Genomic DNA, 14,908 nt, shown 5'->3' with positions numbered 1-14,908 from the left:
AAGATGGGGGCAAATCAGCTTGCTTATTAAGAGTGTGCAGAACTTTTTGGCTCATGTGACTACACTCTTCAGCACACGAACACATTGAGGAAGCCGAGCAAACAAGCAAATGCTGATATATCTCCATATTTCAAGGATGAAAGAGATTAAATCAAACAAAAATAAACAAACACTAAACAACTGCTTCCCCAAGCCACGTGAATGAGCTTGTGGCCTCTGGATTCGGCTCAAACAGCAGGTAGGACATCACTAAAATATGTGTATATGTGGTGCTCAGCTGTTCCCATGACTATTGAAATGGAGAGACTCATTATCCCAACCAGGGTGGTATTTAACTGAAAACCAATGGCTATTTAGATTGAGTCACGCGTAACTACACACATGATGGTGGCAATGCAAGTGCATATTATGATGAATGAGTTGAACTACAAATACATGCATTCACCAAACAGACACACACACAGTGTTAAGCACAAACTGATACTTGACACAGTCCTTATTTAGCATCAGTAGATGGAGGAACCGCATCTCTAACTAAACCACAACTCAAACACATGCCATTCTTAACCACATACAATGCTCCTTTGTTTAAGACACTTTATCTTTATGCACAGCTGTGTCTTGCCTTCAAGTTTGAGACAGGTGGCCAGATACGTCTCTATGATAGGATGATGATGAGGGACAAAGTTCCCGCTGCCCTGAACAGCTGGAAATAGATCAGGTTGGAATTCAAAAATCTGGCCAACAGTCACTAACCGGCACTAATTTGGCATTGAATTGGTGTTGGGTTTTTATGTACTTCCTTTCGACCGTTATGGCAAACTGGCTCCTGTGTCTGTGGATTCTTTCTATATCTCTTTCTTTCTTTCTTTCAGTAGGACAGAGCCCCACACTTGTCGACAACGAGCCATGTTGTTCTTATTCAGCGTGGCTTGACAAGTAACAGTGCATTTTCACAACTGCTGCATTGAGTGATGACTCATGTGCCGTCGCCACATGGCAATAACAGTTTATGTCACTAGCCAGATTATACTTATTATACGGTGTTGTCATGGGGTTATTTTTCAACAGAAAAATGGAGTTGCCACCTGACTACAGAAGCAGCAGGAGACTAGTATAGATTTGATGTAGTGATTTCATGAATATTACACCATTTTGCAGGCCTGCTGTCAGGGTACAAATCAAAGGGGGGGGCATCTGAGGGTCTATGACTACATAGTGTGTTGGAGCTGTTTTACCTTGCGCAAACAGAACATGTGTTGTGTGTGCATCACCGTGACCAAATGGCCTGTCAGCGATCCGTGTGTGATTGGGCTTGCTATTTCATATATTTCATGTGAACATGGAGGTGTTTCTTTCAAGTACAGAATTGGCTGTTACATCAAGCAGTGAAACATCAGCTCCTCTGTTGCATGACACATAACTCACTTTTAACCCTGCGGCTTAGGATCGTGTGGAAAGACACTTGCAAAACCAGCTGTGAAAATCGAAGTTCTTTTATTCTACACCACAGAAAAATAAGCATCACACACACACGGCTACTTTGTTTGAAAACAAACGACAACAACATCAAAAACAAAACACTTTCGAAAGTTAACCATGTAAGGCAGCAACTGTAAGTCTTTAACAGTGGAAATTACATTTTAATTTCCCAAAACCACTCAAAGTGGAAAGGTCTTCACTACAGAGATTTCTGGAATATGAGGTTCACCATCAATGGAGAAAAGCCTTGTGAGTGAATCCCAACACAACTGTAGGGAGACGCGCGCTTCTCACCAAATAAATCACCCTGCTACAGTCACCGCGACGTTCACAACAGTTGTTAAAAGTCAAATCAAGAGTCAAGAAAACATACAGTTGATTAAACACCCCTCCTTTCTACATAATCATGGACACTGGGACTACCGAAGCTGTAACAAAGCAAAGGCATTCAGGGGGAGAAAGAAGGAAAGTATAGAAATCTCTTGTGTGCATATTTCGCAGGAGTCCTCTCAGCTAGCAAGAGGAATAAGAAACAGTCCATTCTAAAGAATGCCGGGTCAGTATTACACAACTATCAAGCAGCATAGCAACTCCTTAATACCTGGATTCATCCTTGTACTGATCAAACTGCCTAATATGCAATTCAGGCTGAGAATGTGCTCACATTTCCAGAACCTATAAATGTAATGCCTTGATATTAAATATGTTTAATTTATGTCAGCACAGAGTGATTGGGAGGCGTTTATAAAGCTGGTTCCCTAGGTGAGGATTGAGCCAAGTCCTAGACAAATATTGACATTCTTAAATGGAAATTTCCATCATAGCTCAATTTAGTCTATGAGCTTCAGGCTTCATCCTTAGCTAGAAAACGAATCCCATTCAATCCACATTGATAGGTCCAACATTATAAGCACGGTGCGTTCAGAATACCATCTAAATATCAGATGTATCCAGTCCCTCTTCTCCTCCATCGTCTTAATTTCTGTTCTATGTGATCAGCTGCGTAAGGCTCTGGTGAGCGTTTGCATTATTAGTCGTTCATCTTTAATTCTGGAGGTTTCCGGCGACTTCCGGGGTGGCCTATTTGAACATTGCGTTGAAGGCCCGGCCAATGATGAGGCGGCGGACCTCGCTGGTACCCGCGCCGATCTCATACAGCTTCGCGTCTCTCAGGAACCGACCCAAGGGGTAGTCGTTGATGTACCCATTACCACCTGTGAACACATGACCACGTTAAGAGTAGCAGCAATGTTGGAAATCTTGCTTGGGATAAAAACATGATTAGTGAAAAGAACAACTGTCAATCCTGGGTGAATATGTGCAATACAAGTAAAACAGACAAACACACACACACACACGGTCATATTAGTAAATACATTATAACGCATGTATTATACATATTTTATTATTCATTTCATTACTATCCATGTTTGTGTGAAAAAGTAATGAGCTGTTGGCACATAACAAACAAAAATTAAGGCCATGTAAATTAAGCTTGAGCATTCCAGCAACTGGAATATTCTTGATTTGCAGTTAAAACATGACTGCTATTGTTAATAACAATAAAAACTGCAGTGGTATGGCAAATAAGTCAGTTTGAATGATATTTGGGTGAATGGCAGTAATAATCGGAATTTTTCCGGCTTGCATTTGCACTGGCTAACGAGGCATTCAATTGACTATTAAGATCAAATAGACTGATGCTCGAGGATTAGGACAGGTAATAAAAGAAGATGTTTTTTCCAGTCCTAGTTAATGTTGTATCAGTATTGCCCATTTGACAGGATATAGAATGTCATGCATCAAATATTATATTACAAATTTATCATTTTTACGGCTCATTCAATGATAGTTTACAAGCCACTACTGAAACACATCTCTATTCATACATCCTTGGGCTCACACTCTACTCACACTCTCTCCCTTCTATCCATCTCTACTGCTGTCTTATTACTCTGTGGCCACTTTTTACAGTCTGTTGAGTGCTTTCTCTTTATTTCACTGCTTGAAAAGAGGTGTAGTCGGGATTTGTAGGACTGAGTAAATGCCTCTCAAAACCTGCTGTTTGGCGGACACATTTGGTTTTCAGGAACCCGCCTGACCACAGTCGTTAGTTGATGACTTGGCCTTTCAAATGCTTGTAAGTCCATGGTCTGAGGGGGGCTTGGTACTGAAGCCTGCCCCTCTTCCCCTCTCCTTTGATTGTTTCAAAACACTAACTTGAATTCTAACTTAAAATCAATCTTCCTTTTTCTCCCCAGTGTATCGTCCCCCCACAACAAGGCTGTTTACACCAAAGGCTACTGAACGGCATGCCGATGGCTTTTGTGACTGTCGATGGTGACGAAGGTCTATTATTGTTGGGCAATTGGGGAGGTTAAATCATACATTTGTTCAGTGTACTGTTTTAGATTGCATAATAAATAAAAGGTTTTTCTGACTCTCCAAGACTTATGTAAGCATTATGATATCTTCTCCAGTAATTATTTTTGCTTATTGATATTTGTACTGGTCTAATTTCTCTTAGCCCCATATTTATGCATAAGGTCAGAGCCAGTGTTCTACAATTAAAGGAAGAGGCTACCCTATGGAGAACAGCAACAACATATCTGATGTTGAATGAGGAGGACTCCATCTTGAATTGAAGGCCAATGTGGGTCACCTTGCCTCCAGCCCATAGCATAGAATCACCTACACTGTGTGGGGAGCCACAGAAAATACTGGATGCAGACCAGATGCACCTTGTGAATCACCATGCATATGTTAATGTGGATAGATTCGCAGTGGAGATATTCATATTTCCTTTATGCTCATTTTGCCTTTGTAATGTTATATTACATTATATTGTGTTACATTATATAATATGTCATGTATAATTGTACTCTGATGTATATTGGTATTTATACGTCTAACAATTGATATTTAACTGTATGACATTAATTCTTCATAAAAGCATCTGTGCGATTCATTTCTGTTTGTCAGACAATCAATTAGACCTACCTAGGAACACAGCACAGCAATAATAATAGTCATATAATAATAATAATAATAATAATAATAATAATAATAATAACAATAATAATAACAAACTGGTCATGTTTGTGGCAAATGAAGGACCAATGGGGAGGGGCTTTAGAGAAGGGGCAAGACATTATGCCACCAATCCAAGGTCCAATTTTTGACCAACTGAAGAATACCTGTTGGCCCAAAGGTGTGAAACGCAAATGTTCCCTTGCAAAGCATCCCCAGGGGATTATTCACCATGGCAACTAATGGCTTCAGGCAGCTCCCAAACCTGGTACATATCCTGGAGGATCTGGGATTATGTAACAGGACTGCAACTCCCAGATACAACCAATTATCCGTGGAGTATCTGGTAGTACACAGGCGCGCAGGAGTCCCACATGCACCTCTTTTCACGCAGTGTTTGCTTACAACTGTTTCACTCTCGTCTCAAAACAATTTGGGTGTGATTCACATTTATTATTTGTATCCATGGCTCAACTGTGATGCTGCACATACATGTGAATCAGGCTAATTTAAGTGTGTAAGCGTGCATGCGTGCGTTTGTGCGTGTGTTTATGTGTGCAAATACTGAACGTCATTGAGGTGAAGTAGGCCCTGATTACGTGAGAGGCAGTGAACGACTCACCCAGGCACTGAATCCCATCCAAGGCAACTTGCGTGGCATTCTCTGCACAGTACAGGATGACCCCGGCACAGTCCTACAACAATGAGAGCAAATCAGCGGTCTCTCCAGCATCTCAAAGGCACAGTTGGTCTATGGGGCTCAGGTCAAGAGTACATTTACAGGATGTGACACAACCTTAAAGATTAAATGAAAAGTGAGATGAACAAAAATGAGAGGAAATGGAGGGTGCAATGGCTCACCTTTGCGCTGAAGTGGCCTTTGTCACAGGCACGGGCCACATTGTAGACGTACTGCCGACACGAGCTGAGTCGTGTGTACATGTCAGCCATCTTGCCTTGCATCAGCTGACACAGACGACCACAGAAAACCAAACAGAGACCGTTACTGTTAGACCAACACGCTTCATTTATTTTCTTTTTATAGAAAACTGAGAGTCTATTCAACTTAAATAAGCGATCTTCTTTGTTCTCAATATTGTTTTTTTTTTAAAGCCTGTCCTAGATAAATTCCACAGGTCAATGATCTCAACAGAAAAGCTGACCAATAGTTTTCATACTACTCTTAAATATAGAATAGTAGACCAACCTGACTGGACTCTCACCTGAAATTCACCAATTTTCTGTCCGAAGGCTTCTCGCACATGCATATATGGAATGGCATGGTCGAGCACCGCCTGCATGATGCTGGAGATACACAGCAAAACAAAAAAACAATGACTCTAAGGACCCATGGCATCATCTTGTCCAACTTATCCAACCTGTCCACGTCTAAAACGTGTGGCATCGGGTTTAGACTATAATTACTTTATAAACTGTTTTATTTTGGCAAAAGCTTAACAATGTAAAAAATACCCATATCTCTGCTGCTGATAAAATGTATTCAAAAAGCAGGGTTAAGACCATGGAGACAGCCAAGGTCTAGTCTGGTTCTTAGCAGAGTCTTTTGCTTCAGCTGCACTTCACAATAGATGTAAAGATCTCCGTTTTTTTTCTCAAATCATTATGTGCTTGTTTGTTTATTCGCCCTGTCAACAGGAAGAAAGAGAAAGTGCAGACCTCCGCCATGGCCAAATGCCGATCACACAATGTTAACGCAAACTGAAAAATTATGTGTGGACCTACCCCGTGATGCACAGACAGACCTAACGGAAAACATTTCTGCCTCTCCTCTTACACTCACCCAATAGGTCCTGCTGACAATACAAGCCTTTCCAAGTCCAAGCCACTCATCAACACGTACACCCCCTTGTTCAGAGGGCCTAAGATATTCTTTTCTACGACACAAAAAAAAAAATCTTTATTTACCAGGCATAATGTCAAAGAAAAAGCAGCTAGTGTCAACACAGTTTAGAGATGGAAGATTAAAGGTTGTTTTTTTTATTCAAAAGGGAAAATAATGCTAGACCTAAAGTATGAGTTATTTTAAAGGTGTGAATAAACCATGTTTCTTTGTTTCCACCTCTCTTTGGTTTTAAGGATAAAACACATGGCAATACTGTTAATAATTATAAAGTATAATATTTTGCTGTAGCTATTTTTTGTGAGAAAACAACACACTGCACTTTTATTCTTTGGAATTTTCTGGAGCACCTGTGCAAAGCGTGTTGTGTATTGAGTATGACTGTGTATGACTTTGTGCCTTGAATATTAGTTTACTTAAACCTCCAAACCAAACTCTCTTTCTTTTAATCACACATGAAGACACACACTTACCAGGAACCTTACAGTCCTCGAAAATGAGCTCACACGTGTTAGAACCTCGCATGCCAAGCTTGTCCAGTTTCTGTGCCGTGCTGAACCCTGGCATGCCCTAAACGGGGTCAAAAAAGGGTCAAATCATCATCATAATTAGGGCTGAACGATTTTCCCCCCAATATTGCGATTAATAATATATTTTTTTTTTATTGTATCCTCTTTTTTCCCCAACAAAACTTAATGAATGATTTAAATATGACCATCACAATATTAGATACATTTAGTGTAAAATATTCTTTCCCACATTTAACAATTTTATTTAACTGCTCATTACAGATACAAGAACAACAAATTGGTGGCTATGCCACTGTGCATTTAAGTAATTTAAACAAAGTCATTGTAAGTATAAACTCAAGGGATGCACTTTTTAAATACTGTGTGAAAAATTGACTATATTAAGAAAATAAAAGTATGTTTATTTTTAGTTTTAAACCAGTTTTAATCGCGCATTACGGTTAGAAAATCACTTTGTATTATATCACGATTATATCCCAAATGCGATAAATCGTTCAGCCCTAATCATCCTTAAAAGCCTATGTGGCGTGTAGAGCCAACACTATGGACATCCACCTCACTCTACCCTTTGCTAGTAGATCAATCTCTTCCATTAACTTCCCAAGTTCTTCTGCTTTGGGAGGCACAAAGGTCAAATACCATAAGGTTTTTCACATTTCATCATCTAGCACATCTGGGTTGCCCAGAGGCAAAAACATAACCCCCCGCCATAACCCCAACAACACGGCTTCCGACCCCATTTGACATTTAAGACATCTTGATAAGCACATGAGATCGCGTGCTGCAGATGGCTTGGTTTCCGAGCAGCATGACCACATACCTTCTCTATGATGAAAGCTGTGATGCCGCGGGCCACCGCCGCTGGTTCCGTCTTCGCGTACACGATGAGAACGTTTGCATCGGGCCCGTTAGTGATCCAGAACTTATTGCCATTGAGAACGTAGTAGTCACCTAAGAGAGGGCGGGACGTACGAAGGATGGATCAAAGATTTTGAAGACGCAGTTGCAAGAGATATATGTTGCTTAAATGACTGCAAGATGACTTCAAAGCCCTGTATGTGTGCTTAAGGGTTTTGACACAATCAAAGACCGTGACCGCAAACCAGTCAGTAGTGTGGTGAGGCTGTCTGTTGTGTAGGGGACATCCGAGAACATGAGTGAAGAAGTTTTACGCTACATGAGTAGAGACTTACTTTTCTTCTCTGCCTTCAGTTTCATTGAGACCACGTCTGAGCCAGCGTTGGGTTCGCTCATGGCCAAGGCCCCAATGTATTCTCCCGACATCAGCTGGAGGAAGAGGTTAACACGAGCACAGAACAGATAACGTCACAACTAAACCACTCGATGAGGAACTTAAGCCTGTGTGCTACGCACAAAATGCTATTATTTTTCTTCTTTTTTTTTCTTCGAAAACACTTTAAACGCCCATGCAAAGAAACAATAAGAGCAACTTAATGAGAAAATCTTTCAACAGGCTCCGTCATAGTCCACATCTGGACATCCAGCTACCACCTGCTAGAGTTTTACTCAACCGCCACAGTACATACAATTTAATCACTGCAGTACTTAGAATTCATTAAAGTGGCTGATTTCAGTGTTTCATAGATGTTTCATCTGATGAAGAGGTGCCAACTTGACCAAGATGAAATATATCCACTATCTGCATTATTGCCGCACCGTATCAAGGCTTAACCAGTAGAATACTGTGCCAACATGTAGCAGGAACAAAAGCCAGTCTAATCTATTACTAACCATTCTTACTTCAAAACAAAAAACTACATCAACATCTTTAAAAAAGCAATCTATAGGTTTATAAACAGCACATATTCAAGACTTTCAGCATGTGTGTGTGTGTGTGTGTGTGTATGTGTATTCGGATCCCTCACCTTGGGCATATATTTCTCCAACTGCGCCGGGTTGCCATGGCGCACAAGCTGATTGACACAGAGGTTTGAATGGGCACCGTAGCTGAGGGCAATGGCTGCTGAAACCCGTGACATCTCTTCCATCACAATCACATGCTCCAGGTAGCCCATCCCTAAGCCACCACACTCCACTGTAACCGCAACAGCACACCATTAAGGCCAACGCATGTGCATGCAATCCGTGTAGGATAATAGTGCCAGGTTAGAAAAGTGCATGCAAGACCCCACATCTGTGTGAAGCATAACTAATATTAATCTAGCGGGGTGGTGAAGCCATGAACCATGAACAAAACCAACAAAACCATGAATGAAAAAACTGCAACAATAAAGTTCCACAAATAAATCAGTACATGAACATTGATGAAAGACAGGCAGTCTGATGCTTAGCCATGTAAATGATTATGTTAGCCTAGCTAGACATGCCCAGTTATGTGTTGGCAGTCCTTGGGGGAAAAGGGGTACGGTATTTTAACCTCCTTTAACAGAACCTTACATAATCTGCACTACAGTATCTAATGTATTTATAAAAACAAAACCTTTGTATTGACTGCACCCGTGTATTAACCTCGGTTTATTCAATGTAACGGGTGTAAATCTAAATGTAGTTGTTGTGCGTGTGTGACTAGCCATTTAAAAGTTGTATAAAGTAGGGATGGCAAAAATACTACAGTCCCTCCCCGCCTGCATGCACGCACAAGCACGCACACACACACACACACACACACACACACACACACACACACACACACACACACACACACACACACACACACACACACACACACACACACACACACACACACACACACACACACACACACACACACACACACACACACACACACACACACACACACACACAGTGTAAACCATTTATTAAGCATGTGGGAATGGACGCTAAACATTTAAGTCGACTCAGACAGGTCCTCTGACTAGTAGGCTACAATAAACGACTATCCTGACACGCTTGCAGTGGGAATTGCAACCATTGAAGGGCAACTTCTGCCTCTTCATTCACTACATTGATATCAGAGTGTCCAATTATTTCCTTTACGTCCAAAGTTTTTAGAATGAATTTGTCAGTCCATTCAAGTTCATTAACAACTGTTTGTTGACACTATCTGTCTTGGCTTAGCAAGTTCATTTACAGTCTGACAATCATTGGATTTACAGAAGACAAAATGATAACAATGATAACAGTGACATAGTATCAAACAAACCAGTTTATCGCATCTATTAATCAGGGATAGTCAGAATAGGAAATGTGAGTGAAGTAAATTTGAAAAAGCAAGATGCAGAGAGAGTGACACCTTGTACAATGATAAAACAATTTCTGGAGTGTTTGTTCTATCAGTCAATGGACTGGATGACAATACCGCCTACTTGATGTAGTACTCAGTGTAGTACTGTAATTTTGGTGCTACTACGGAAGGGGATCATCACATGTACAAAATCTTAAAAGTCCTGATGGCTTGATCATGGTCTTAGTATGGCAGTATGGTAACGTCTTAAACACAGACATTTGTACGGCTAGCTTTGTAAGCTCATGGTGGGATGTACTAAGCTAGTGTTCTACTGCAATGGTATTAATTAGGCTACTAAGTACAGCCTAGGAGTTGGTTCATGTCTACTTGCAAAGTTTGAACAGTGGCGTCCGAGTCCAATCAGAATTCAGGCTTTTCTCAACTAAGTAGGATGTCTGCCTAAAAGTGAGTTCAGAATAATTGAGTTTGCTGTTTTTGCTAACAAATCCAAATTTGCCTATGTAACTTCTTATGAAAGAAGGGTGGCTACGGCACCATCCACTGGCTATGGATGGAACAGCAGTGTTGGGCCAGTAAACAGGAAAAAGCAAGCTGGATACTTAGGACAGCTTGCACAAGTTTGACATTAACACTCACACTAACTGATATGCTGGGTAGTAAGTCAGGGAATGGCCTCTAAATTTTGACTCAAGCTGGAACATATAGTAGTAACAACTATGTACATTAATTTCACAGGGCTGGTAGCACGCTGTGACTCTTTCGGACACTGTTTCTTAATCAGAACGGAATGCAAGTTAGGTCCAGCCAGATACAAGCTCTCCATGTTTCACAGGGAGGGTGACACACCGAGTCAAAAAGGCGAGCACTTGAATCAACAGCCAATCCTGAAAGCTTGACTAGACTACATTGAATATGGGGTATTCGAACGCTGGACAGAAACTCTTACAATTCCTACAGAGTATGATGAACTTGAATAGCTAGTCGCAATATTAAACTTTGAGCGGTAACAGTACCAAGGTTTATCAAAAGAAACGGTTATGGCGGTTATAAAATGTTAGAGCTTGTAAGCTAAATTTGATAATTCATCCATTCTCAAATGACATTTATGGCTGAAGTCTGCCACAAGAGTAGAACTTCAGCTGTATTTACAAACAAGTGCTCAGGGTTTGCATCTCAGTTCCATATAACCTCTTCTCCTATTCTTACCCACACCTGGTTTCATATCACTGCCTCTGCCTTATGTGACCCATAACCTAATCCAAGTCTGACTGAACCTTGATCTGAGTCAGTGCTTCTACCTACTACAACATAAGTGACCAAGAAGAAGTTACCTAAGGAAGAAGATGCAAAGTATTGAAAGATGAGGGTAGTGATAACAATCATCATGAGATAAATGTTTATGCAAGGAAGACATCAATATTACCAGGGGCAGTTATCCCAAGGAGTCCCATCTCTCCCATGTCCTTCCAAAATTGCTATTTAAAAAGTAATATGAAAAAGATTATTTCAATTATTGATCTTGTTTTCAATGATTTACAGTGAATTTGTTAATAAGAATAACTTCATGTTGTCTACTTTCCCTAAATCAGCCTTCAGCAATAAATAGTTAGGATAGGCATGATTTAACTCTTAAATGCAATTACTAGCTTGAACAGAGTGGGTAAAAAGTTCCCATGTTCATGGTTGGTCTGTCTGAAAAGGGGATACATCTATAGTCACATGACTTTGCAGTCAGATCCATTGCAACCAGACAATAGTATTTGCATAGTAGAACATAAAGAGCAAAACACAATGAAGGTTTCTAAACAGGTGCTGTGACATACCTTAATTCCTTTGAAGTCATTGGTCTTGTCAATTTCATCTGCATAGGGGGCCAGTTTGTCTTTGCAAAATCTCTGGACCATCTGTCGCAACTAAGTAATATAAACATGTGTCAAGACCCACTATATGATTCAGATGGGGAAAAAATGATAGTGCTATTTTTATATATAATATCGTATACATACGGATCATCACGGTGAAAATATGCTAAAGAGTCAGCATCGTCATGAGAAATCTCACCCAATCAAAAAAGTTTCCATGTCCCCCCACCCCTTTCTTCTAACCACAATCCTCGATTGACCCCTGTCAGGGCAGCCCTAGTCACATATTATAGCCATCGCTAGCGGCATGACATCTTTTAAGTGACCAAAAGTAAATGTCCGTTTTATCCATTCGATTGTTAAAACACACTTTATATGGTGATACATTATTGATGGTATATTACACAAGGTCAAATTGTTAACACTTGACAGTAACTTAGATAGGATCCCTTGGAGTTGAAATAACTTTATTTTGATTATAGTTGCTAGATGATAGATCTACTGTTGTACTGCCATCCCAAAGGCAATGGTTGACATCAGCAATTTCTTTAAAATAAAAGCTGTCTTTGTTTTTGCACTGTTATGTCACAGTCGACTGTTGAGCTAACCATTTAGCAAGCTAACAAGCTTTCGTGTACTCACATCGCCTCAAGCAGAGCAATAACGTAAAAATCATTGCGTATTAACAATATCCAATGTTTGTTATGAACAGCCTCAATTCAACGCTAGTAAGTCGGATATCTTTAACGCAAACGCAAAGTTAACGTTACCTGTATTTGGTCATCTGTGAGACCATTCACTATGTCATCCACTGGAATGGCACCCGCGCATCCACGTTGCGGTACCCTTGCAAATTTAGAACCTAAACAAAGAGCCCTTCTGACAGCAAACATTTTGAAATGATGAAGTGGTACGCTTGGTTAAATACAAGAAGGCACAAACAAGTGTTGAGACAGGTTGGATTATTATACAACTGCTCTAGACGCTGTTTTTCTTCTCTGACGCGATAAATTGTATTCGGCGTCAATCACTTCTTTACTGCCATCTAGCGTGCTGGAGTGTCAAAATACAAAACTTGCAGTTCGCAAAAGTGATGCTATCATGCACAGTTTTCAATAATACATTGTTTTTTCAATTGTGCTTCTCTTACAGCACTCCAACTGCACTACAGCCCAGTGAACAATTTGCTTTTGGCACCCCCTCCAGAGCATGACTGGCCTACTTAAGGACCTCTCACCCCACAATCAGCTCCTTAAGAACTTCACCTTCAGGAACAAATTATTATGACAATGCAGAATGAGGCCAGGAGTTCCATGTCCGCCAGCAAGAGGATGTTACACCTGCCCTCGATGGTTTCTTGAGAACCTTCAGCAGCAATGCATTATCTGTGAGGCGTAGGCTTACCCACAAAGCTTTGAGAGCATTGCTGGAATGTGGGCTCTGAGCTGCTCATTTTGATGATTAACTGCCACTGGATCAGGCACTCAGGGATGCCTCAGAATCAAAGGACGATGTGCTGGAACGATGGTCATTTTCTTGAGGTTGTACAGTCTCAGTGGGAGCCGGAATTGAAGAAGAACTATCCGGCTGTTCTGCAGCTGGCTGAGATACTCACCGAGGTGAAGCTGCCTTAGTCTACCCCACTACCAATGAGAGACCCAGACAAGCCACTGGAATCCTGCTTGCACAGGCGGCAGTGCCAGACGACGCTCACTAGACAAGCGCAGGATCCTGGGTGTAACATTTGAGAGCATTGAGGTAGGTGGGAGCAGAACCAGCAAGCACTCTGTAGGCAAGCATAAGTGACTTGAACTTAATGCAAGCAGCTACCGGCAGCCAGTGGAGCTCAATGAGTAGCGGGGTGACGTGTGCCCTCTTTGGTTGGTTGAAAACCAGACGCGCCGCCGTGTTCTGGATCATCTGTAGTGGTTTCACTACACAAGCCGGCAGGCCAGTTAGGAGGGCGTTGCAGTAGTCAAGGTCTACACCTACCAGCGCTGGCGTTTCGCTGTCCCCCATGTTGTACATCCAATTTATTTGACTCAAGATCACACCCCATACATAGTGTAATGTGTAAGGTTGAATGCAGCATCAGATTGTGCACGCCCCTCAGACAATTCACGCAGTGCATGCTGACTTGTGTGTTGACAGCCTGGAGGGTGCCAGCTATAACAATTATGTCTCTACTGGGCATGATGGTGGCTCCACATGTGGTGTGCATTCCCTGCAAATGTGGTTCCAGATGTTGAAGCTAGATCTGGATTTGAAGAAGAGTTGCATGGTATTGCTGCAAAGACAAAGTAGCTTTATTGTCAATTACTTCACATGTCAAGACATACAAAGTAATTGATAGAACATTTCCCACTCTCCCACTGTGAAACATGCAAAGTGCACAGTCACAACAGATAAGACAGCCCACTTGCTGCCTCTGTTTGTGAGATTGAGTCTGGTTTACTGATCCAATGTGGCAAATCTGTCCCAGGGGGCCAACATGGATCAAGGCACTGACTCCTCGCTCGGGGGCTGGGGTGGAGTTTGTCAGAGAAGACCAGACTGGTGTGGGCCCCAGCAGTCCTGGCACATAGACATCTTGGAGATGATGGTGGTTGTTACAAATTATGGATGTGGAAGAATGGAGCCCTTAGGCATGTAAGTCCAGTTGTATGAGTATGGGAGAAGACCTGTAATGCTGCCCAACTGAACCTTATAACTTCAGTTTTTCATGGTGGGAGCTGATGGTTGGGTCAGTGGCCCTTAAGAACTGGAGCCCTGCTCTGGAGGGGGCGGGATATGCAAATGATGGGCTGCAGTGCAGAAAGGGATTTGGAAGTAGTGGAGCTGTTAGAGGGCTCCGTCCATACTCGTATAACTGGAGTGACATGCCCAGTATTGTTTTGTCATCAGGTCTGTCAGCATACTGTCTCAAAAATAATTCCTCAGTTTTGCGATCAAA

The 14,908-nt window shown here is 41.5% G+C and overlaps 2 protein-coding genes across 2 annotated transcripts in view; both read right to left on the bottom strand.

Annotated features, from left to right (window-relative positions):
- ltk (leukocyte receptor tyrosine kinase) overlaps nt 1-14,908 on the bottom strand; it is a 304,552-nt gene that overhangs the window by 209,620 nt on the left and 80,024 nt on the right. The gene's annotated exons all lie outside the window — the stretch shown is intronic.
- ivd (isovaleryl-CoA dehydrogenase) lies at nt 1,481-12,941 on the bottom strand. The gene is made up of 12 exons (XM_080849764.1): nt 12,726-12,941; nt 11,917-12,006; nt 11,517-11,568; nt 8,790-8,959; nt 8,097-8,190; nt 7,724-7,854; nt 6,847-6,943; nt 6,314-6,407; nt 5,736-5,817; nt 5,374-5,478; nt 5,135-5,207; nt 1,481-2,696 (listed from the first exon to the last, which is right to left on the bottom strand). Exons 1-12 carry the CDS (start codon nt 12,846-12,848, stop codon nt 2,563-2,565), a joined length of 1,245 nt encoding a protein of 414 aa, XP_080705890.1. The 5' UTR covers nt 12,849-12,941; the 3' UTR covers nt 1,481-2,562.

This window comes from Sprattus sprattus (genome assembly GCF_963457725.1).
Source record: "Sprattus sprattus genome assembly, chromosome: 13".
Lineage (NCBI taxonomy): Eukaryota > Metazoa > Chordata > Actinopteri > Clupeiformes > Clupeidae > Sprattus > Sprattus sprattus.
This window is presented reverse-complemented; position numbering and strand designations above follow the sequence as displayed.